Source organism: Microtus pennsylvanicus, chromosome 8 (genome assembly GCF_037038515.1).
Source record: "Microtus pennsylvanicus isolate mMicPen1 chromosome 8, mMicPen1.hap1, whole genome shotgun sequence".
Lineage (NCBI taxonomy): Eukaryota > Metazoa > Chordata > Mammalia > Rodentia > Cricetidae > Microtus > Microtus pennsylvanicus.
The window spans coordinates 49,155,342-49,180,689 of record NC_134586.1 but is presented as its reverse complement, the minus strand read 5'-3'; the positions used below and the strand labels follow the sequence as shown (position 1 = coordinate 49,180,689).

The 25,348-nt window shown below is 44.0% G+C and overlaps 1 protein-coding gene across 9 annotated transcripts in view; it reads right to left on the bottom strand.

The window, feature by feature from the left end:
- The window catches only part of Frmd4b (FERM domain containing 4B), a 326,048-nt gene that overhangs the window by 53,992 nt on the left and 246,708 nt on the right, over window positions 1-25,348 (bottom strand). For all 9 annotated transcript variants that reach the window (XM_075983380.1, XM_075983378.1, XM_075983374.1 and 6 more), the window contains 2 exons: window positions 12,701-12,757; window positions 11,880-11,902 (listed from right to left, as the gene is read on the bottom strand). In XM_075983380.1, coding sequence (XP_075839495.1) covers window positions 11,880-11,902; window positions 12,701-12,757 — 80 coding nt within the window. The remainder of the gene's footprint in view (window positions 1-11,879; window positions 11,903-12,700; window positions 12,758-25,348) is intronic.

The window sequence follows — 25,348 nt, the reverse complement described above, 5'->3', positions numbered from 1 at the left end:
AAGGTGCCAAGCACACAACACACATGATCTCTGGCACAAGGCAAACTCACAAGTTTTTGTTTTGGCACGATGCGGAAATGTAATTTCGATGTTCAGTGCTGACCTACATGGCTATGTCTGATTCTCTCTCATGCTCCCGGGCAGCAGTGACAAGTTGTGCGTCCTAGTCAGCTGTGAAGCCTGCACAGTAAACAACCTGGGTTTACTAGTACTGGGTTGCTGGCCTATGATATGCAGAAGGGTGGGTGTACTAAATGCAATTACAAATGGGCATAGTGGCAGGCTCCTGTAATACCAGTACTCTGGAGGCTGAGGCAGGAGGATTGTAAGACCAAGACCAACCTGAGCTAGGTAGTGAGATCCTGTCTCAGAAAAACAAAAACAAAATTTTTTAGAAGTATTTTTATTTATATTTAGATTTTGATTTTTTATTTTGCATGCATGAGTATTTTGTCTGTTTGCACTATGTGCTTGCTTGGTGACTGAGAAATTTATGAAAGGGTTTTGGATCCCCTGGTATTAGAGTTACAAATGGTTGTAAACTACTTCATGGTTGCCGGGAGCCAAACTTGCCCCTCTGCAAGAACAGAAAGTGGCCTTGACCCAAGCTCTCTCTCCAGCCCAGATTTGTATTTTTAACTCAAACTAATTTTCTCACAACATAACTCTGTGGTCAGCCAAAAAGCATCTCTGACCTGTCATATTTTCGAGGTTCTAGGTATGCAGATATGGCTTAGTTGGTAGAATGCTTGCTGCGCATGCACGGAGCCCTGGGTTCCATCCCCAACACTGCGTGAATCAGGTGTGGTACACACCTGTAATCACAACACTTTGGCGACAGAGACAGGATAATCAAAAGTTCAAAGATATTTTGGCTACCTGACAAGTCAGAGCCCAAGCTGGACTACATGAGTCCCTGTCTCAAACAAAAAAATAAATTCAGGTTCTCAGGTTCCATTCAAGACCTGCTCAATCACAAAGGAAGGCAATCTGTACCTATCAAGTGGATTAGGGGCTGGTGCAACGTTATAAACACAACACAAAACAGATATGGGCAGTGGCAGGGAACATCTATCTGAAGGGAGAGGAATGGTCAGGAGGGTTGACCCAGCCTTTTGGGCGCCCACCACAGGAGGGCAGTTTCAGAAGCTCTGGGTGACCTAGCAGGGACACAGGATGAGGCATCACTCAATCTCCTCAGGTAGTCTTAGAGGACAGCAGCCCACAGTCTGGGGTGCCAAAGCTCAGATCAAACCCTTGCTCTGCTGTCATGACGTAAACATTATCATCCCCATTTCACAGATAGGAAAACTGAAACTTAAGAGGTGAAATAACCTAAACTGACAATGAGGATAATGCAGCCGTAATTCCACGCATGTGCTTTAGCCACTTGGGGTCACCTCTCCCAGGGTCCTCAAGGAGGGCAAAGAAAATAAGGAAGGGACAGATGGGCAAGGGGAAGACAGACCTTTTTTTTTTTTTAGCAAGATGCTTTGGATTTCCTTATTCTGGTGGTCTTAGATTAATTCCCTCAGAATGTGTGCTCCTTGGGTGGTGGCAACCCACTTTTAAAACTAGATTATACAGGATTAATTTAAACTGGATTAACTGCATGAAACATTTGCGTATAGATAATAAGACTTAATGCGCTACCTTCTATCCCTCAGTATTTCTTGAACAGACTCAAACTAAACTACAGACTGCATGTCTTTTAGTATCAAGATACACCAAATCCAGTCAAATTTTGCCCTTTTTCTAGGGGAAGGGGCATGATCTCATGAAACACAGGCTAGCCTTGAACCTGGCTACGTGGCTGAGGCTGGCTTTGATCCTCTTGCCTCCAGCTCCCAAGCTTCAGGATTACATGCATGTATATTTATGTCCAGCTTCAAATTCAGTTTTTTTTAATGTTTTAAATATGTGCCAAAGTCAGGTCACAGCTATTTTCAATGCAATCTTAGAACAGAGTGGACACTCAGCCAGGAAGCCCGACTTCTCGTCGAAGCTCATCAGACCACACAAGGAATCCCTGATGTCCAGTTTTCACGCGGACACACACCAAAAGTGCTCGTGGTAGCGGTCCTACACGCATGACCTATCTCCGTTTCCATCTGGAAACTAAGCCTGGGATAGGATGAAAACTGTAGGAAGCAAGTTTGTTCGAGGTCAATTCTGTACAAGGACAAACAACTGTTTGTGTAGCCAAGGATAACCTTGAACTTCTCAACTTCTCGTCTCTACCTCCCAGGTACTGGGATTATAGGTTTATGCCACTCAGTTTATGGGCGGGGGGGGGAGAGAACCCAGAGCCTCAAGGATGCTAGGCCATCATTCCATCATTCCACCAACTAAGCTATATCCCCAGCCTATAATTATAGGACCATTCCTTTCCCCTCATCCCAACCAGGGGCAGAATCCAGGAAGCTGTGCACAGTAGGCTCAACTATAACACTAAGCTACATTCCCAGATCCTAAAGCCATTTTGTTCATTTGGTCTTTCAGACAGGATCTCTCCACATAGCCCTGGCTGTCCTGGAACTCACTGTATAGACTAGGCCAGCCTTGAACTCAGAGTTCTGTCTGCCTCTGCCTTCCTAGTGCTAGGATCAAAGGTGTGTGCCACCGCACCTGGCACCATTTAGATTATTTACGGTAACCAATTTAGAAAAAGTGCTTATAGATTTGAGTCGATTTTGTAACAGCTAAAATAACACACTGCCTTCATCTTCTCCCTGTATGGGCCCTAGATGTCAAGAGCTCAATTAGGCAGGGAAGTGAACTCACTGGTTCCGGATCCTGAGCTGACAGATGGGAAGAGGCCCAGCCAGTTTGTAGGTTTACCAAGGCTGGGTGGGAACTAGCAACAGGTTCAAGAGACCTTAGAGTTTGATCTTGGAGACTTGGAGCTCAGCCACCAGGGGAGAAGAGGAGTAGGGAGTTCCAAGGAGGGGAAGATGAGGCAGGGAGGGGCTGGGGAAAGTCCAGTGACAGGACAGATGGAGTTCCGCCTACCATCCTAAGCCACAGAGTCTTACTGTCCTTGGAGTTCCCCCACCCCATCTAATCACTTCTGGGCCATGTGTGAAGCCAACTCAGCTTGTAGCTATCTTCAGAGTACAAAGCAAGAAAGAATTTAGCAGGATGTGTGCACCTCTGCTGAAGTTAGGCCCCCTTTCATCTCCATGAGAAAAATGCTTCTTGGGGTTTCAGGTGGGAGCATTCTTTCTTAGGCTGCCTCTGGTCTCCAGCTTCCTAGGATCTCTCATCCCTGCCTCCACAGAACAATTAAGAGGGGAAAAATCCAACGACTGACTTCCAAGAATTCCAGCCCTGGGTACTCGCTTCCTCGAGGAATGCTCAGCATCGTGTTTCTATGAATTTCTGTTGTCTTCATGTCAACTCAAGGTGCAGGTAATAAACTGCTGGTAATAAACTGAGGCTCGAGGTGCACTCCTGTGTCCCCATGTTCTACCAGTGCAGACTCAAACGCAACTAAGGGAGACCTTGAGAAAAGACCAAAAGACAAAGGAGCCAGCCTTACACCTGTTATTTGCACGAGCAAGGTTTGGGATTTAGAACTGGCTTTGGGACTGGGGCTGAGGCTCAGGTAGTGGAATGCTTGCTTCGTAACTTAATTGGGGTTTCTGCTTATATGAAGAGACATCATAATTGTGGCAACTCTTATAAAGGAAAAGCATTTCATTAGGGCTAGCTTACAGTTAGAAACTTAGTCCATTCTCATCAAGGCAGGAAGCATGGTGGCAGGAAGACAGTCATGGTGCTGGAGAGGAAGCTGGGAGTTCTACATGGGCAGGCAACAGGAAGAAAGAGCAACATGGGCCTGGCTTGAGCTTCTAAAACCTCAAAGTCCACCCCCAGTGACACACTTCCTCTAACACCTCCAAGAAGGTCATCTGTCCTAAGAGTGCCACTCCCTATGGGCCTATGGGGGCTATTCTCATTCAAACCATTGCACCTAGCATACACCAAGTCCTGGCTTGGATCCCCTGTACTTTATAAACCTGGTCTAGTGATACAAGTCTATATCAAAGGACTCTTGAGGAGGAGGGAAGAAGTCATCGCTCTTAGCTACATAGAAAGTTCCAGGCTAGCTTGGGCGCCATGGACCCTGTCTGGAAAACAAAACATCTGGGCTCTAAAGTTAAGAGTGCTGACTGTTCTTTCAGTGGACCTGGGCTCCCTTCCCAGCACCCACATGGAGGCTCACAGTTGTCTGTAATTCCAGTTTCGGGGGTTGGAGGCACTAGCCACACATGCCGTCTTTCCAGCCTCTGAAGGCACCAGTCTAGGCACACTCCTGGTACACACACATATGTGTAGGTAAAATACTCCTACACATAAAATAAAAGTTTTAATTAGAAAATACAAAACAAAACAAAATATTGGATTGGATTTGGTTCCAAGTTCCTTGTTCCTAGTTTTGTGATCTTAGATAAATCAACCTTTATAAGTAAAAGTTCCCAAATTATTATTACTATTTTTATTTTTTTTGAGACAAAAGTCTCACTTTGTTGTCCTGTCTACCTGGGAATTCACTATGTAGATCAAGCTGGCCTTTAACTGATAGTAATCCTCTCGTGTCTGCCCTTTGAGTACTGGGATTAAGACATGTGCCACCATGCCTCAGCTTCCAAATTCATTTTAAAAAGAGGCATGGTAACATGTTCATACTGTTCTTGAGAGGATTGTAATAGATGTTAGGACAGCACCAGCTTGTGCTTAGAAAATGTCTGCCTTCATTTCCTGTCATAGTGCTCCAAATAAGACTCTACCCAACACTTCATTCTATCATTACATTCAGAGCAGGCTGGGAGGAGAACCAGTATCATTACATTTGTTCTTATTTTACATTCATGGAGTTATTTTGTGTCTTTGGGGGTGTGGGCACACCTACCATGGCAGGGGTGTGGAGGTCAGAGGACAACTTGCAGGAATCGGGTCTCTCCTTCCACTACTTGGGTCCCAGGAATTAAGCTCGGGTTACCTGTTTTATGGCGAGTGCCTTTACTGCTGTGTCATTGACCTGGGGATTATTATTGTCATCGAGGAGAATGTTCAGTAAACAATCGAGTTAGAGTTGCCAGAATAGATACTTAGGACAGTCATACTAAAATATTATTTGTTAGTTTGATGGCATTCCAATTGAACTTGGCCTTCCAGTTTTCTATTTGCTGAATCTGGTAACTCTAAGGGTCTGGAATAAACCACAAGGGGAAAGGAAGGGGAAAGTGACTTGGCACTTCTGTGTTGGAAGCAGCCTGAGAACTGGTGGCAGATGAAAGTGTGACCTGGACATTCGTCTTTCAACATCACAGTCACATACTTCCGTTGGTGTCATGCTTTTCCTTTCTCAACCCTCTATCAAAGACATCTGCTTCTGTTTTAGAACGCTCTGTCAGTCAGCTAGACCTCTTTTGTCATGATAGTTCCTTCTGTGGCCAAACCTGTAAGGTTGCAGGCTTGACTAGGATCAACTCTCAACTTTTTTTTTAAGTCTAAAGAATTTTGATTAAGAATGAAAAGGTGATGAGAGATTTTTCTAACTGTTATCCAGCTTTCTGAGGACTCTTGGCATGTCTGCTTTGAACTGTCAACTCTTAATAGCTGGTAGGAAAAATAAAATCTGTAAGGATTATTTAGGTTGAAAAGCAGGTTAGCATAAAAATCTGTAACTATTTTAAATAAAAATATTTTAGAGCCGGGCGGTGGTAGTTCATGCCTTTAATCCTAGAACTCAGGAAACAGAGGCAGGAGGATCTCTCTGAGTTCAAGCAAACACTGTCTCAAAAAACAAAAAAAAAAAAAAGGAAGAAAAAATATTTTAGCTCTCATTGTATTGATAGAAGCAGGAGGAACCATAGTCAACAGGGTCTTTGGAGAGCTATTTACTTAGTAGTTACAAAACTTCAGTTTGTAAATGAGGAAGTTTCAGAGATTGGCTGCACATGGAGAATGCTGTTAACAGGGCTGACCTATATTCTTAAAATCCAGAGCTAGAAAGCGGGTAGGCAGGAGAAGAAGAATCTACACAAGTGCTGTTTTCTCCAAAAGCATAGAAAGTCAAAATCTGGACCCTTCCTACTAGAGAAGTTAGCTCGAGGCCTGGAGGCCCTGCCACTTCTTCCTGCCTCAGGTGACTCCGCCCATCCAGAGCGCATCCACAGGTGGATTAGCTGCACAGGGTTACTTTACAGCTCCTGCTATGACTCCATGCTTCCAGGACCACACCAAAAGACATGCAAACACGTCCCAGCAGGAACGCAAGATGCTTTCCTTGCCAGGTCACCCTCAGCTCCAGGGACGGCTTGCCTCTGAGGGGTATAAGTAGTTCGTGTCCACCACTCTCTACTGGTATGGAAGACTGACTGGTCCATGTCAGATACTGTCAACACCATACCGAGCTTCACTCCAGGATCACATAGCTGTCATGAGTGCCCTGGCCTGGTCCACTCTCCTGGAGAGAATCTCAATAGGTCAAGAGAACAGGATTGATCTATTTGGGCCTTCTGTTGGCTTAGTTGCATCTCATCCTTCAGATCTTTAAGGTATGAGGTACTGTTAGTTTCTGCTGCAGCAGCAGCCTGCCTGTCTCCAAAGCAGTTACAGCATCCCAGTTGCCTTTCTGCCATCAGCTACGCGCCAAGTGCACCCTTTAAAAGTGCCTGCGGGGCACAGTTTGCCCTTTCGTCTCTCATCTCTCGCTCTTCTTTTCTCTTCTTTCCTCTCTTCCATCTCTTCCTCCTCTTATCTGACTGCCTCTTCCACGTCCCCACTCTCACATGGCCTTTTGCTCTTCTGCTCTCCTCCTCGCCCAACAAACCTCTTGCACTAACTCTGTTGTGCGTGGCGTGTTCGCTGAGTGGTATACCTTGGCAGAGCCCGTCAAAAGGTACCCATTATCGCCTTATTTTTTATTTATCCTTTCAGGTACAAAATACATGAACTGTAAAACACAAAGCCCCGATGTCCCCACAAGACTGTGGTGAGTGACATGAAGCCTACAGCTGAGCGTATTGCTCAGCCGTTCAACACTGCAGATGTGGCCCTTCCTGGGGAACCCAGTGTCTCTGAGCAGACTGAAAACTTGGAGAAAATACGGGAAACTTGGTTTAACTTTTGGTTGCTTAAGCCAGGGTCTCATGTAGCCCGTGCTGGCCTCACATTCGCCATGTAGCCCAGGATGATACTGAACCTCTCATCCTCCTACTTCTATCTCCCAGGAATGCACCAGCAGGCCCAGTTTTATTCTGTGCCGGGGGTGAGGGGAGGGGGTAGGGAGTTGGGGTGAACACAGGGCTTTGCACGTGTTACCAAAGGGCAACATCTCCAGCCCCTTTGTTTAACTTTAAACCAAAGATCATGAAGAACACATGTGAAGAAACACACTCCTGTCTGTGTGGATATGCCGAATTTCTTTTTATACACCATAATGTCTTATTTAAAAGAGTTTGGGGCGAATATTTACTTTGCACGTATGAGTGTTTTGCCTGCACAGACGTCTGTGTACCACATGATGGCAATGTCCATGGAAGTCAGAGAGGGTGTTGGATTCTCTGAGACCTGAGTTACATACAGACTGTTGTTAGCTGGCATTTGGGTGCTGAAACTCGTACCCAGGTCCTCTGGAAGAGCAGCAAGTGCTCGTAACCACTGAACCCTCTCTCCAGCCACCATAAGTCTTATTGATTCATTAAAGCCCAGTCCTAGATAAGACAGACGTGTACAATTCTGTCAGTTTTAATGCCAATTCCCATCTTGACTCTGCAAGCAAATTTGTGTTACAAGCTTGTGTTTTCTTTGAGACTCAAGAAAACCTGTAACACAGTTGACTCATCCAGGACTCCAAAGCTCAGTAAGTGGGGCAGCAATAACGTCATTTTCACAGGGCTGCAAGGAGGGTGGAGGGAACAATAAGGCACCCTCAGCAGCCTGCTAATATTGAGTATTACCTGCTCAATACTGAAATAAACTTAGTTACAGACAGGGAAGCTGCCATATCTATCAAGTGATTTCAAACTAAGCGGTTAAATTCCAAAGCTCCTGAGCACCACTAATACCTTTTGACTAATTCGAGCCCTCAGTTCGGCTCCTGACCTCTGGGAGCTGTCTGGTTGCCGCTGCTTTCTTCAGTAAGAGCCTGTGGTCACTGCAGTTTACCTCTGAAACCTTAGTTTCTCACTGCATACAAACGCCTTACCCTGGCATCCCCACTGTTTCTCCGCATCACACACCTCAGCTTGCTGCTCTCTCTTCTTTTCCCTCCTGTTCCCCACATTATTCTGCCTCCAAACAGGCTTTGCTCAGACTCTTACTTCAGAGTGCCTTTAAAAATTACAAGCCCCACTCTTCTTATTTTGCTTCCTGCTAGGGGTCCTTCCGAGTAAGTACTTAAGTTCCTTATCATAACCAGTAGGAAACCCTGCTCTCACAATGTTCACTGGGAGTGGAGTGGCGACTTCCATTTGCTTTAAATAGCTGACAGCCTGAATTTCTGAGGGTCCACGCAAAGATAACAAGGGCTTTGGTAACACAACACAGGCCAATGGAGAATTCCTGAAAGCTGAGCCAGCCAGGTTTTATCACTGAGCCCGCCACACTGAGTTTGCAAAGGCAAAGGGATTTTGTTTGGTTTTGTTTTTAAGATCCTGAAAGCTGAGTTACCAAGTAACTAAGTGTTAGGATGCTTCAGTGTGTAAGTGGAATATGGGCGACTTCAATTCTCACGTCGCCATAGGGATCAGAATAAGGGTATGGTTAACACCTACCTCTAAATGGGAAGGGAACGACCCAATTTATGGTGGTGTTCTAAACATGCACCTATCTCCCATGGGAAAGGAACTTCTCTGGATGCCTGAGAGCAATTAGCCAGGTGGGGAAAATGGCTCAAGCATGAATGCCACTAAGTTTGATGACAGTGTGTGAGTTGTGATATCTCCTCATAAAAAATGCAAAAAAAGTAAAAAGAAATAAAATTCTTAGTCTAAAAAAAAAACCAAACACAAATCATTTCAGTTTCAGGTATACACAGATGTTCACCATGGCATTATTTACAGCAGCTGAAACCTAGGCAACAGCTCAAGGTTGTAACAGGGGAACGGTACATATGCCATCAGTTTGATGGATGGACTAGGCAGATATGATGGCGATGCCTACAAGCCCAGCAATGGGGAAGCAGGGGCAATTGGATCAGAAGGTCAAGATCATCTATGACTATACAGTGAGTTTCAGGCAAGCTTAGGCCACATGAGACACTGCCTAAAAACAAAATACAACCAATAAGCAGCATCCAAATTCCAATGGGATATTAAAGCAATGACTACAGGAACGGTTCTAGGCATCTCATAAATACAAATACAAATTCCTGCTACCACCTACGGTGTACTTACAATGAGTAGAAGTCCCATTTTACACACCAGCCTTAATCAGACTTAGAGAGGTGAGTAATTTTTCTAGATTATACAGACTGTCCATGGCAGAATCCGTTTGCCTATAGTCTTTGCTCTAACTATGATGGCATTGGCCGATATTTTATTATCAGGCAATATTACATATTACATTATTAGTTCTATAAAAAATGTTTGGCAGAACTGAGCAGTGGTGGCTCACATCTTTAATCCCAGCATTCTTTCGGGAGGCAGAGGCAGGCAGATCTCTGTGAATTTGAGGCCAGCCTGGTCTACAAGAGCTAGTTCTAGGATAGGCCCCAAAGCTACAGAGAAACTCTGTCTTGAAAAACAAGACAAAACAAAACAAAAGGTTTGGCAGAAGAACATGTACTGCCCATTGGGGAGGAGATTAGACAGGGCACGGGTGGGTGGCAATGAATTCTGTTCTATTGTCATCTTTAGTGACAGCTATTCATCCTTGTTATTGATAATTAGTGCCTTTGTAACTTACAGTTCTTCCACACCACTGACTTCCTCCAGATCCCAACTTATGGATGAGGAAACTGAGGCTTGGAAGGAATAAATGGCTCATTTGGGCGACACAGAGTTTGTGGAAGACTCAGTTCCATGTTGTCTCTACTACCTGGCAGAGGCGGACAATTTTAGGACAGTGTGTGACATATCTTCAGCCTACAGCTCCTCAAGGAAACTGCTAGAACCCAGTTGGACATAAAGAAGGACTGGGTAAGACTTGGATGGAGCTAAGTCAGCAAGAGCAAACTGTGCCATCTAGAGCTGAAATGGCTACAGTCCTCCAGGCGAGTCCCTAGCAGCCTCCCTCTCTGTCAGGTTCCGGGCTCTCCCAAAGGAAAGTTGGTGAAACCAATCTTTCCCTTTCTTGGTCCCTGAACACGTTATTACAGCTTTCATGGACCCACCTTTATTCCACAACTCTTCTCAGACGTACCCACGAGACCACATAAAATTTTGATGGAGATTAAGGGGCCAGTAACCACTCGACCAGCTGAGGTGTAGCCAGAGCTGAGTGCTGTGGACACTACCCCAGCTACCTTCATGCGTTAATTCCAGCAGTCCCATAGACTAGGCTGCCTTCCACTGGTGAGAAAACTGAGCTTAGGCTGTCTGACACCTGCGCAGACCTCACAGAGTCAAGAGTGAGGGAGGGACAGAAAGCGATCCACATGACAGAGCCTGAAGCCATCATAAACTGACTTCATAACTGTCCTACCCAACCACAGATCTTATGGACACACAAAATCATATGCATGTATGTGTATATGTATTTATGAAAGTAGGAGACATTGAGAAGGTGAATGGTATTAGAGGTAGGCGGATAAAGACAAGATGGGGGGACAACGGCAAAGCCTGGTTTCCTGCTGTGAGACGCCATGGGCTCAGTCCTGATGTATAATGACTACACAACATCACACTCGCAAACATACACTCACATATACACATGCGTACACACACACCAAATGCTCTCGAGGAGACGCAGTGGTGAGTAACTGAAAGACAGGGTGTTAGGTGGACACCCCTCCTCTGTCCCTCTGGATGGGCAGGGTGAGGAGAGTGGATTATTCCTCAAGGACAGGAAGCCGTTAAGCTTGGCAGGCATTATTTTATTAGTCCGTCACTGAGCACATCATTCAGAGACTTGGCTGGGAACGAGCACTAGGCGATCTGTAAATAATCCCTGGGTGAAGTTTACAGAAGTGGAACGCTAGCGTGGCAGAGGCCAGGCCTTCAGTGGGTCACTGACCCGGGCACTGCTTCCCATCAGAGGCCTCTCCTCCAGCTTTGACAATTCCCCCTTTTCCACCTAGGACCCCAGCGTTGGAGGGGAAGCATGGGTGAGGGTGAATTCACCACACACACACACACACACACACACACACACACACACACACACACACACACTCCTCTCTGGTGATGTGGCCAGCGAGGAACTTAGCCCTGGTGTCTGTGCAGCAACAATACAACTGCTGGGTCAACTGGTTTCAGCGTGAGGCCCCTTCAGGGCAGCTGCAAAAGAGCCCCTATTAATCCCTTAACTAAGCAGCTGACAGACTTAATCTGTTTCTGCATACATTAGGACCCCTTACACACAACGTCATTCTATGACTAAAATAATAATAAAAAAAAAAACCAGCACAAGTTAGCAAAAGCTTTTCATAGATTTCTTCATCTCGATAACCAATGTGGTCCAATACTAGAACTTTGGAGGGCTTCTGATTATAATTTCCTGTCACTCTGCCCTTAAACACTGTGAGAAAGTTTCATTCTTGGAGCCATTCACCCAGAGAACACGCCTCTATGTGAAGGACGAGGCCGTCTGAGCCGCCGGCCTCAATGCGCTTTCTTTTGATTTTGCATCCATTATTATCTAAAGCAGCTCCTTCCACAACTGGGAAACCTCATTCTACGTAGGAACATCAGAAAAGGAATCATTACCTGGTATAATCTCCCTTGCTTTCCTGAAATAAAAATAAAGACATGATCAATATGCATTTATGCTAAGCTCCATGAATGGTTTATTCTTGGTTATTTTCCCTCTCACAGACTCCAGGGCTTCCTGTTAAGCAGGGTACCTAAGGAACACTACCCACACGGTCACTATTGAGAAGAAAATACAAGGATACGTGAGCTGTGTCTTACCATTAACAGAAGTGACTAACATGTATATATATTCTCCATATGTATATATAGGAAGAGACTTGGATGTCATTTCTCTGCTGCGTTGCTAAGATCACAGGACAGATATATCTGCATTGCAGAGCCATGCTTTTCAGATGGGACGCACTTTTTAGACTATGACCCAGGTAAATCAACACACATTATTTGCTTTCTCTTTACTTTTTAAACAAGAACAGGAACTGACTTTGCTCTTCAGCCACCAGCACCTTTAAGAATTAAAGGGCCCTTTACACAACCTCAGGAAAACGTGTACAAAAGTTGCTAAATTTAAATGAAAATTACAGCTGTTCTAACAACTGCTGCCTCCCGAGTTCTAGTAACTGAATCCTCTTCCAGGAATACGGGCTGAACTCTCTTCCCTGGGTGCAGTCTAAACTTCGTCATGTCTTCCAGAAACACTGTCGCACGCTAGCTCACGCAAAAGACATGAAAACAGAATTCAGCAGGCCCCAGTTTTCACTGACAAACCACTGACTGGTTTGAAAGTCCATCGGGTTCACCTGGCAGAAGTTTCAGAGTTGCAGGCAGTTAGCAAGAAACCAGAGGGAGCTGGTTAGAAGCAGGGAGCGAATTCTTACCTGCAAAACCAGGGCTGCCAACTTGAAGATGGTCTCGCTGTCTACTTCAATTTGCCCCTGCGGGTGGAAGAGGAGAAGGTCACTGAATACAACTGTCTAGCCTGGGCTGGAACAAATGGCCGTGGAGCCGAAGAAGCTGTCACAGCTTGGCACCTCCAGTTTACGATCAGACGCAGAGCATACCATTGCGAGGGAGGGGGGTGAGCAGAGAGACCTCAAGGAGGGCTAGGGAGAACCTATGTGTGTGAGCCTGCCTCTCTCTCTCTCTCTCTCTCTCTCTCTCTCTCTCTCTCTCTCTCTCTCTCTTTCTCTGTGTATGTGTGTGTTCACTGAGTAGGGAAATTTTGCTTAGAAAACACAAATAACTTGCAGGTCAAATATTTAGACAATCTTTAAGTGGAAACATTTGAATAATTTTTTTATCTCTGCAAATTCATTTTTAGGCTCGACAGATGTTTCTGTATTAACAGTATTATTATTGGTGGGTTTCCCTGAGCTGACGCCCCCTCTCCATGTCACAGCATGGTTACTTCAGCAGACACATGACGCAAACATGATGAAGGCATAATCTCACTTCACTGTCGGTTACCTACGACTGAGTCAGTATTTGTTCCACCCTTGCTAAAATGAGAAATCTTAAACTGCAGTGGAGAAGTCTAAAATTCTTTTATTTCTTCGTCCTTCAAGATCCCAGGGAAAACTGGGGTTCTGGGGCTTGATTAACAAGAAATTTTTTGTTAGGAGTCATGTTTAAGTGTGCATGAACAAATAGTCCACACACGTGTAAATGGCAATACTGTACCATGTAATCTTGCAGTAGTAAGATGTAACTTCAGATTTAAAGTTGTGGTTCTATGAGCTTGTAAGGATTAGCACATACAGAAATGATGCACCCAAGCCCCTTCCTTCCCTGTTAGCCACAGAGTCCTGAGCACTCCAAAGTGCAGTCTTTAAAGGCCTAGCAAGTGCCTGATGCCCCTTCTTCCTCCCTTTTATCTGTTGAACCTGAACTGTAACATTTGTTATTATTCCACGTCCATCACTGGGAGTCACCAAATAGGTTTGAAGCCAGTGTACAATAGGAGGTTTACAGGGGACACTGTACTTGGCGAGGGTTTCTGGAAAGATTAAGAGTGTCTCTTAGCATGAACTTGCTTAGAGTTCTCAAACAAAACACAAACTAAATTCTTATACAATGAATGACAAGGGAAAGCAGAACCGATGAGATGGATCAGGTAAGTGAGCAAGCCTGGTGAGGTGAGATCCGTCCTGGAAACTAGTGAGGTTAAGTGGTGACAGCACCCCTCCCCCCATTAAAACACTAAAGCAAAGAAGAGAAGAAGGAAAAACCCCAGGGTGTTAAACTAGCAGTGATAAGTATTGTTTCCCTTATATTAGAAAATGAAAACAACTTAATCCACCCAGTCGGACCCTCCCTTGGGGAACCGAGGCAGAAGATCTGCTTCAAAGGTTGTTTCAGGAGCTCACGGACCCCAAGCCTTGGAATTCAAAGCTCGCCTACAATCTCTAGGACTGATTATAAAATCAAAGGGAAGCCAGGCTGAGCTCAGGAATCAATGGCTCTCTGTCTTCCCAGCAAGACTCTGGCTTTTCTAATCTGCGAGCTGCTGAGTGGTTGCTCCACCAGGTGAGGTGGGTGTTGATTAGATTACGTTTTAGGAAGGTCAAATTCCTTACATTTAGACACAAAGAATCCCCTGGAGAAGGAGCGGAGGTGTTGAGAGGACCACAAAAACCCCTGAGCTTGAAAATAGGCCAGAACTCCCATCCTAGGGAGGAGTAAAGGTGTATTGCCTGGAGTAGTACAAAAGCCAAAGGTGAATAAAATAAATTGAAAAGTCCTGCCGGCTCCCTGGATTCCCATGGACTCCGTTTGCCTTACCAAAACCTTAGATGGGTCATCCGAGAAACATTCTAGACACCACCTTTTCTATTTAGCAAATGGAAGTTCAGCAGACAGATAAAAAAAAGATAGATACCTGAAGCAGATATCCCTCAGGGAGCTGCCAAATAATCCCCCGCCTCGGAAGGGTCGTTAAATATTGATAACTCTGAAAGGAGGAACGAAAGCAGGGAGAGTACCAGGCTCAGACGGCACCACGCACAGGCGCAGACACCAGCTCACCCGTGGCCTCTCTTAGCTGAAGTAGCCCAAACCCGATTTTGGTGAGGAACGGGAAAGAGGGGTGAAGAACTGTCTCAAACACGGTTCCAGATAGGGAAGAAAACACACAGTTTGGCAAGAGCCCCACTTGGTTGTATAATTCTCATTCTCACCTTATGTATAGGCTATACATATAACATATCCATATACTTGTTCTAGGTAGCCGAGGCAAACCGTTCTGAGCCCTCATACCAATCACTGTCACTTGACAATTTCATGGAGTTCATTAAACAACGCATCCATCAAGAGCAACCCATTTGTCCGGTTCTCAGCACTTTTATTTGACAAAAGTCAATTAAGACTGAAGCATCAACACTGTTTTAAAAAACTGTAGACTGCCCAGGGCAGAAGAGTTTTTTTTTTTTTTATTTCCAACCATGGCAACAGAGGTAATCGGATACAGGGCAAGCTAACACTTGAGAGAGGGAGCTCCTTACAGAGAAGATGAGGACATCATCCTTCAGTGGGTTTCCATGACTGCCAGCAACAAACAAGGAGCCAGCAATGGGAGCCCGATGATGGGGCTGAACAAGGGAAGGTAAGCGGAGACGGTGTCCGGCTGCTTCCTGGACCTGCAGTAGCAGTTCAACCACCAGGTCTCTGTCCACCCTGCACCTCTCACCGTGCCAATGAGGTGAATTCTAGGTCTCCAATTAAGGGGACTGGAGAAATAAAAAGTCCTCAAACCAGAAAGGGAACTGAGTGAAACAGGACCCCAGTCAGCACCGAGGATGGCGGAGATGGCTTGTAGCAGCCAATCTCCTTGTATGTTGTGGCTCCGAACTTCCTGTCCTGGGTTCTTCCCATCTACTCGGCACAACCAGCCTATAATTTCATGACCAAATCTCTCACCCAGCAATCTTCTAAAGGTATGCTTTGGGTAAAACGTGGGTTCAGGCAAGACGGGAAGATGACTCAGAGCGTCACCTCCGTTGACAATGGAACTATGCTAACAGCAAACAGCCTTTCTATAGCAGAATAGGAAATCAGTTCTGAAAACTCATTCTGCTCATCCTAGAGGGTAGAGGGCTGTTGCATTTCATGGAAACATATTCTACACTATCACATTCTGTTGTGAACTGACAAACTGGGGGAGAGGTCATTCTGCTTCCCAAGCTTTTGCTAATTATGTTTTAAGAATGTTTATGGTTTTTTTTTTAATTTTTTTTTTTTAAAAATCAAAATGCGGGGCTGGAGAGATGGCTCAGCGGTTAAGAGCATTATGTACTCTTCCAAAGGACCCGAGTTCGATTCCCAGCAACCACATGGTGGCTCACAACCATCTGTAATGAGGTCTGATGTCCTCTTCTAGCCTGCAGGCATATATGCAAAACAGAATATTGTATCCTAAATAAATAAATATTTTAAAAAAATCAGAATGTGTGCAAGAAGCTGAGGCTGCAGCTAGTGGCAAGCTTTTGCCTAGCACGCACGAGGCCTGGGTTTTAACTTTAGTGCTGTCAAATGAATAAGAAAATAAATGCCAAAGTGAGGGAGAAGATTACTGTTTTAAATTATTACAATACTAACAGATGTGGGAAATAATATATTTTGTTGTTGTTGATCTTGTATCTATGGTTCTGGGTCTGAGACTTGAGCCTTACTCACACTAGGAGAGTGCTTTACCACTGAACTACATGACCTACACAAAAATCTTCAATAAATGAAACAAAAGAGGGTAAGTACAGCCTTTCAGGAATGATGTGAATATTATCTCTTCATATATCACTCATCAGTTACAAAAGGGGAAATGGAGAGTCGCCTTCATAGAGAACCAGATAGATCATATCTCACCTTAATGACAAGGAAGCCAACATCAGAACAGAAAGACAGCACGTGCTTTCTGATGCTGTGACACACACACACACACACACACACACACACACACACACACACACACACACCGTGCCAGTAAGTGTAAGCATCTTACACCAACAACCCAAGGGTTAGAAGTTCCCAGCAATAGTAATAGCTGATTTCTCGGAGGTAACCCATTCCTATCATGGCCTACTGCAAGTGACCGATATAGCCTCACAGAATTTGGAGTTAAAAAGCTATGTGAGAACTGGCTCTCAGGAGCTAATCCAGGCTGTTTCCAAATAAATCACACCTTTATCCCAGCACTCAGGAGGCAGAGGAGGGCAGATCTTTGTGAATTTGAGGCCAGCTTAATCTACATAGTGAGTTCCCAGACACCCAGGGCTATGTAGAGAGAGACTCTGTCTCAAAAGACAAACAAACAAACACAAATCACTAGATTTAATACTGAGAAATCATTCATGAAACACAAGTAAACTGAGGGCTAACCTAGAAAGCATCCTGCCTACATTTATGCCCCTACACTGAATGTCTGAATGATGGAAGCCACAGGGTCACAACAACTGAATGAAGTGTGTTATCCTGGATCAAGGGGGAAGGTGAGGAAGGTGGAACGATGAACTATAAACTAGGCGACTGTATGGGTCCAGTGTTAAATGTACTAAGTTGGATTACAGTAACATAACTATTGTCCCTGACCTTTAGAAATACACAGTGACATTCTGAGAAGTTAAATGCTATTATTTGTAGCTCACTCGTGAGTGGCTCAACTAAAACTATATACAGGGCACAGAGAAAATGTAAACATGGATGTTGTACACCATTAAAAACTGATCTGGTTTGGTAAACATATATCTTATGCTTTGTACTGTTCTTCTAGTTCCTTTATAAATTTGAAATTATCTCATAGTAAAGTTTAAAAAGTTTGTTTAAAAGAACAAGAATATCCCATTTTCCTGGACTGTAGACATTCTTCTGTCCTGCCTGACAAGTAATTTTCCTTTGGAAATTACTTCTCTCTCTTTTTGCTGTACTGGAAATGCAGTCATTATTATTAGGGACAAGTGATGGAAGTTGGTCCAGATACCTTTTCAGGGCTTTTCCAAATTAAAACCAAGGGAAGAAAGCTTTCTGTCACTAGAGACACAGCTGGGAAGATATAACCCAGATGGGATGAATGACCACACACAGAAAGAGTACGAGCACTCAAATATTTCCACTGCTGAGTGGGCTGACTTCCCAGTCTAGTTGGAGCTCAGACATCGCTAGCAATGATGACGCAGATGCCGGGTAGATGCTCTCAGTGTGCTTTGTCCCCAAGACAGCAAACTGCAGTGAACAGATGTGACAAAGACACAAACAAATACACACACGCTGCTCCCTGGAAAGATTTCCCAGTTTCCCCTGAAAACACATGAACACAGAGAAATCTGTCAACCCAGAGATGAGCATGCCGCTATCCACAAAGGAAGGCTGGTGGGATAGCCATGCTCTATGTCTTTGCAGGATGATTCTCTCTAGGCAATGGGCTAGTTTAACTTTCTAGAGATGACTATGCTTATAGCAAGTCAGGCCATCTCCTACCACATCTGCCTACATCCTCTGCGTATATGAGTCAATACTTTTCTCCTTGTGATAAATCACCCATTCGCTCTTCTAGACCACAGCATCCTAAACCGTCAGCTGTTCACTGTCATACGGGGATGTGTAATTGAAAATGGGGATGGTGAAAAATTTGGCAACGGTGGAACGTTTCTGAATGCACAATGACCAAAAACATCATCCAAACGCAAATGTGTAATGAATTTGAGATATTTATGTCAGTGCTGGCCTGCACTGAGTCACAGGACCATAGGATTTGACTGAAGCCTTGGGGTCTACACAACACAAACCACATGACACCAATGAACACTGAAACACCGCAATTGAGAACAGAGATGACTTGATAGTATAAACTGCAGTGTATTTATTAAGTATGCCAAATTTTTCTATTCTTATACAAATGCAAATTGCTTGAAAGCAAAGACTTCTAATATTTCTCTAGCATCATTCTTGAGGGTGTAATTATCAAATAGGTATATGTATGAATTACATTGTCTATGAAATATTGTTTTAAAAATTGATCATGGATGAGAGGTGGAATGAGCCGGAGGATGGGGAGGAGTGCTGTGAATTCTGTGTTCTCGACATGACATTGTTGTGGGAATCTTTCTGAATTAAATGCTCTGACACCAAGGATTGATGTGGGATTCTCCTCTGTATGCTATGAATATGTTTTATTACCAATGGTTAATAAAGAAGCTGCTCTAGCCAGTGCAGGGTAGAATATAATCAGACTGGAAAAGACATATAAAGAGAGTAGGTGGAGTCAGAAAGACACCATGTAGCTGCTGAATGAGGCAGATGCTACGTAGCTGCCCAAGAAGCAAAAGTTAACAAACCACAAGCCTCATGGTAAAATATAAAATAATAGAAATTAATTTAAGATATAAGAGCTAGCTAGAAACATGCCTAAGCTATTGGCCAAGCAGTGTTCTAATTAATATGGTTTCTGTGTGATTATTCAGATCTGAGCAGTAGAAAACGAATAAGCAGTCTCTGTCTACAAATGACAGTGAAAGAGAAGAGATGTCACTTGTGGAGCCAGGACAACTCTTGAAAAGCTTCAGAGCCAGGTGCAGTTTGCATTCTCATTTTGTATTCTAAAACCACAATGCTGACTGGGAAAGAAGGCAAGATCTACAGAAGGGTACGCGGCAGTCAGCAGGTGGTTAAGGGCATAACCCATTGTTTCAGCTGTTCCTCCAGGTCACTCTGCTCCCTGTAGCAAGTAAAGTCGCGCTTGGCAACTAGGCGGTACAAGCAGTGCTTTAAGTAAATCTCTAAATAAATCAATAAATCAGTATCTGATAATTGGCCTTGTCTGCTTTCCTCTACCAGCATGACCATTGCAGTCATGAGCTCAAAAAAGGTGTGAGTCCCTGCATAAGACTTACACAAGATCAAGTCAACAGGATCAGTCCACATCCCAGCAGGCAGCACTAATTAGAGTCGCGACTTACAAAAGCAAAGATTAAAACAAACACAAGAACAACAGCAGAAAAGGAGAGGATGTTGTGGTGGTTTGCATGAGAATAGCCCCATAGGTTAGTATATGAATGTTCCGGTTCCCATTGGTGGACTGTTTAGGAAGGATTAGGAGGTGTGGCCTTGTTGAAGAGGTGTGCCACTGGTGGTGGGCTTTCAGGTTTCAAAAGTCTGATCCAGGGCCAGTCTCTCTCTGCCTCCTGCTTGTGAATAACATGTAAGCTCTCGGCTACTGCTCCAGAACCTGCCTGCTTGCCTGCTGCCATACAACTGCCATGATGGCCATGGACTAGCCCTCTGAAACTGTGAGTAAGCTTCCTACTAAATGCTTTATTTTATAAGTTGCCTGGGTCATGGTGTTTCTTCACAGCAAGAGAACAGTCACTAGGATAGATATGACTGTAGGAAAGGGTCCTGTTGGGGGAACATTCAGAAAAAGTGGGGGGGAACTGGGGGAGACAGGATCAAGAGACATTAAATACATTAAGAAATTGTCAAAGAATAATTAAAAGCTGTTTAAAACTTGACTTTTGAGAACCAAGCACCATGTCAAAGCTGCAATACCAACATTGGAAGTGGAAGCAAGCGACTCAGGAATTCAAGAGGATCCTAGGCTACATAGCAAGTTTGGGACTGGTCTGCTAGCCTGGGCTAAAGGCCTCATCTGGAAACAGAAAAGGAAAGGAGAAAAAAGGGGCAGGCAAGCTGGCTGTAAGCGGCACCTGCCACCAAGCCTGACACCCAAGTTTCTTCTGTGAGAACCACATGGTGGAAGGAGAGAACGCCACACTCACTGGACGTGTGCAACACACATACTACAACACACACAATTTTTTTTAAAGAGAGAAGAAACACTGTAAAAATTGCTGCTTGAGTGCTGATCTGAGTTGCATTTATTTAAAAAAAATCATTCAGTGAATTTGGGTTTGGGATTAGGTAAGAAAGTCCAACAGTTTCCAAAGTGACCCTAAGCATATTTCTGTCATTTTGTCCAGCAATACCATACAAAGCCCCATTCTTAGTTAGCCCTTGGGGTCATAAAATCAAAGTATCAGTCATCAGGGCCAAATATTCAGCCAAGATTTAATTTTTTTCAAGTAAAACGAACAAATTTGTCCATCTCATTAGTATGAAAATTTGTTTTCATCCTTAATAAATGGTAAAAATTACTTGTAATACCAAAGAATTGCTTTAAAATGAATGTATGTTAATGTGTGATGTGTGAAGTTATTTTATATACCCTGAGTTAAGTAAAAATTTTTTGGGCTAAAAGGTGTCATGGAAGTTCTGCTCTAGATTGTAAACATGGAGCAACTGACGCCAAGTCTACTTACTGGACATGGCCAACATCCTTTTCCCTGGTTGTGACAACTAAAGTTGTTGTTAGACACTGCCAGATGTCCCCTAGGGGACAAGACTGGCCCTAGTGAAGGACTGTTGCTCCAAGTTTCCAGCGTTTTATTCTTTAGATAATCCAGAGTCACCAGAAATCTACATAATTGAGCCCCAAGGGTTATCCTAGATGAAACAGCTTCTAGGGGAACCACGTTTTGGCATTACTCCACTGGCTTCGGCTGAAATACGATGCAGGAACACTCAGAAGTCATTATTTTAATAACCCCAGGTGGTTATTGAGGACATCGTGGATTACATCATATAATAGCCCTTTATGAGGACCCATGGGAGAAGTTTCTGAGCCTTAGTACCCAGGTTGACTATGTTCCTCCCTGCTTGGCTTAAATATTAGTGAGCTGCACACCGGCTGGAATACCATCTGCCTTTGGCTTTTAAAAAAAATGGCTAAATTCATATTTGTGAACTGACTGCTTTATATTGACCAAACTAAATTTAGTTTTACACTACCAGTGTTTCTCGCAGCATCTAACTATTTCTACTTATTGTCTTACTTAAAGTCAACTCCGATTTCATCATTTACTCTATGTGAGTTTGGACAATTGAGACAGATCCAACATGAACAGACCGACCCCAGAGCACAGGCTGGTGCTTTTGCATATTTCTGTTTTAGATCTTATTTTGTGGAGACAGGGTCTTAATTTGTGATCCCCCTATGTAGTTCCAGCTCTGTAGACATCCCAGCATTCAGTTGGGTATGCACTGTGTCCTTCAAACTCTCTCTTCTCCTTGGCCCTGCTCCTCCTCTGGCCTGTGATGTCAGATTGTACTAGAACCTATCTCCTCCTCTATCACACAGAGAAGTGTGAAGGCTTTGGATGACTTACTCTTTCTAAAACTCAGTTCCTCATCTGAAAATGGGGATGTCTTAGTTAGGGCTTCTGTTGATTTGAAGAAACACCATGACCATGACAAAGGAAGACATTTAACTGGGCTTACAGTTTCAGACTTTTTGTTTATTGTCATCATGGTGGGACATGGCAGTGTAGAGACAGACATGGAGCTGGAGGAGGAGCTGAGAGGTCTAGATCTTGATCCACAGGTAACAGGAAGTGAATTCTGTCACTGGGCATAGTTTGAGCTTGAGACCTCAAAGTCCACCCTGACAGTGACACTCTTCCTCCAATAAGGCCATAACTACTCCAACAAAGCCACACCTTCAAATAGTGCCACAGCCTATGGGCTTTTGGGGTCCAATAACATTCAAACTGCCATCAATTTCATAAAGTTTTCTAGACTGTTAAGTGAAAAATGAATGTAGAAAATTGGTCAAGAAGCCCAAAGAAAGTAAGGCTTTGGTGGGGCACACCTTTAATCCCAGCACCCAGGAGGCAGAGACAGGTGGATCTGTGAGGTACCATCATCCTGGTTCCATAGTAAGTTTCAGGAGAGCCAGGTCTACACAGAGAACCTGTCTTGGAAAAAGAAAAAGAAATAGGAAGAAAAGAATCAAAACAAACAGAAACTCAAAACCCAATGAGGGCTATGAGATGGTACAGCACCCTATATAAAGAACTTGCTCCCAGGTCTGAAGATCCAAGTCTCATCTTTGGGACCCGTATGATACCTACACAGCCAAGTGATCCTGAACTCCTGATCCTCACCTGGGATGTAGAGATCCCAAGTGCTGGGATTATAGTCCTGCACCAAATATCACTTCAAGTTTCACATGAAATTATATCTCCTTCTGTTCCTGCTTTGTTCTAGTACACTTTGTCAAATTCCACTATTTCATAAAATTGACTCAGTCTTCATTATATATCTGATAGGATAAATGCATTATTTTTTCTATTAGTCCTTGGCATTATTCTCCACTTTTTTTTTAAATTTGAAAATAATCTTGTCAAGTTAATAAAAAAAAAGTAGTCTATTTGCCTTCCTGTTTGAAACCACAGCATGCTTCTCCAGAAACTGTTCCACAATGACTGTAACAGAGTCTGTGCTGTAAAGGTCATTGAACTGTACCAGAATCAACACTTTATATTTGATGTTTTCTTTTATCAGTTTTCATCCCCTATCTTTTTCATCCTTTTACTTGTCTGGTGACCATCGCTGCATAGGATTCTTCACGAAAGTTAATGATGTCAATAACCTTTTGCCACTTTATTTCTGTTTTCAGGCAATATCATCTCCAGGAAGACTTCGGTGCCGTTCTGTGCATCAGACAGGATGTAACTGAGTTCACTGTGTGCTGAGAATACACACACTCCTCTATTGTCACTGGCTGACTATAAGTTGGGCTTAGGCCAACTTTTGGGCAAGGCCTACTAAAACTTAACATACATTATATGCCTTGTTGTCCAGGTATATAATACATAACAATCCTAGGTACACACGTCACAGACATATGTACGTGTGCCCACTACAAAACAGTCATGAGCATCTTCATGGAAGTGCTGTTGATAACAGCCAGGGTCAAGCTCCCAGACCCCCATTAGAGGATAAACTACGGCATAGTGATTCTGTGGACTCTTGAGCAGAGTGAAAGTGGGCTGTGGGCACTTTCTGTGGGCAGCAACTACACGCAAGGATCTGATGAGTGTCAGCAACAGAACCCCATGAGCCAGACATTCTGAGAACACACATGGGTGGCTCCTGCTCTGCTGAGGACGTGAGTAGCTGAACCTGGTAATTTTGATTAACAGATTGAGTTGATCGGAGAGTCATAACTGGGAAGAAACACACCAGGGGCTTCTCCGTGGCTGGTAGTGTTCTTCTGTTTTGATATTGGCACTGGTTACACTCTCAATTCTTACCTGTGAATTTTCATCAAGCTGTGTACGGAGGTTCTATGCACTTTGCTATTTGTACTGGTACTTAGATATGAAGTCACAAAACAAGCAGAACTCCAAGTCTTATCACAACTCTGTCTTCCCCAACAGTAACTCCATCCTCCATCCTAACCTGCACACTGTATGTGGTGACTATTTACCCCTGTCTGATACATTATATACATTATGCACCTTCTTTACTGCCTGCTAGATAGAATCATTAAGAACACGGAATTTACCCATTTTGGTCCCAGCATGTTCTTCAGGACCCAGAATCCCCCATAGTATAAAGCAGGTATTCAGTAATACTTGTAGAAAGTGTGCAGAAGGAAGCTGAGGTGATGAGGGTCTAGAGTATGCCTTTAAGAGAGTGCTTCTTGTGCCTGTGGATTCATTGTACGCTTGGTTTGCTTACTCTTTAATTTAGAGTAAAGAACTCCTCTTTTTGAACTGTGATGATATTAAGCAGGCTACACCTATGAACACTGTAGGTGGAGTGTGTGAGCAGGGGTTCTAGTCACATGGACTGGAGACAAGATACAGAGAAGTGTCAGAGTTCAAGACGTTTATTCTTCTGGCCTCGCTGGCTTCCTATACAGTAAGAACACAAGAACAACTGGTCTTCGCACTTTATGGACTTTGGAGAATGAAAAGAAAAATGGCAGAGAGATAATCTGAAGAATCAAAATGTATCACAGGCAAACAAGTGTGGAGCTTTTATGGGTGTGTGCCCTAATTGCAAAGACACAAGCATCATGACCGAAGTATCTGCAGACAGCGTCTCAGAAACTTGATCACGGTGAAGATAGGGATGAGGGAGGGGAGAGAGAGGAGAAGTGAGGAGAGGAAAAGAGAGGAGAGGAGAGATGTGAATTAGTGTCCTGCTGTCAGCTCTAGGAGAATGATGCAGATGAACTTGTGGCAATAGATAACAGAAAGGAAGGTAAACTGGACCATGTTTCTGCAGGTGCAGCCCTGGCTAGTGAGTAAAATCTACGTTCAGTTGAAGGCAGACAGTGGACTTGAACGTTTGTTCTTGGAATGAGATTCCAATTTACTTAAAAGAAACCAGATCCCAAAGCCATGACAACAACACAAGGACAGCCTGGACTTGTCCCACTGTGTCAGAAAGTAAAAGAAAAAATACAAGGGGGTCTGGGGAGGTGACTCAGTTGGTAAATTGCTTGATATGGAAACATAAAGACCTGAGTTCCATTCCTAGAACATAGATGGGGAGACATTTTCCAAGGCCGTCTGCCTGTGCTCTTCAGATGTACTGGTGTAGCCGAAGCCCCAGAAGACGGGACTCCAGTGCTTGAGTGTAGAAGGGACTGCAGAGCAGGGGCAGTGTGTGACCCTGGATGGGACCTTGGG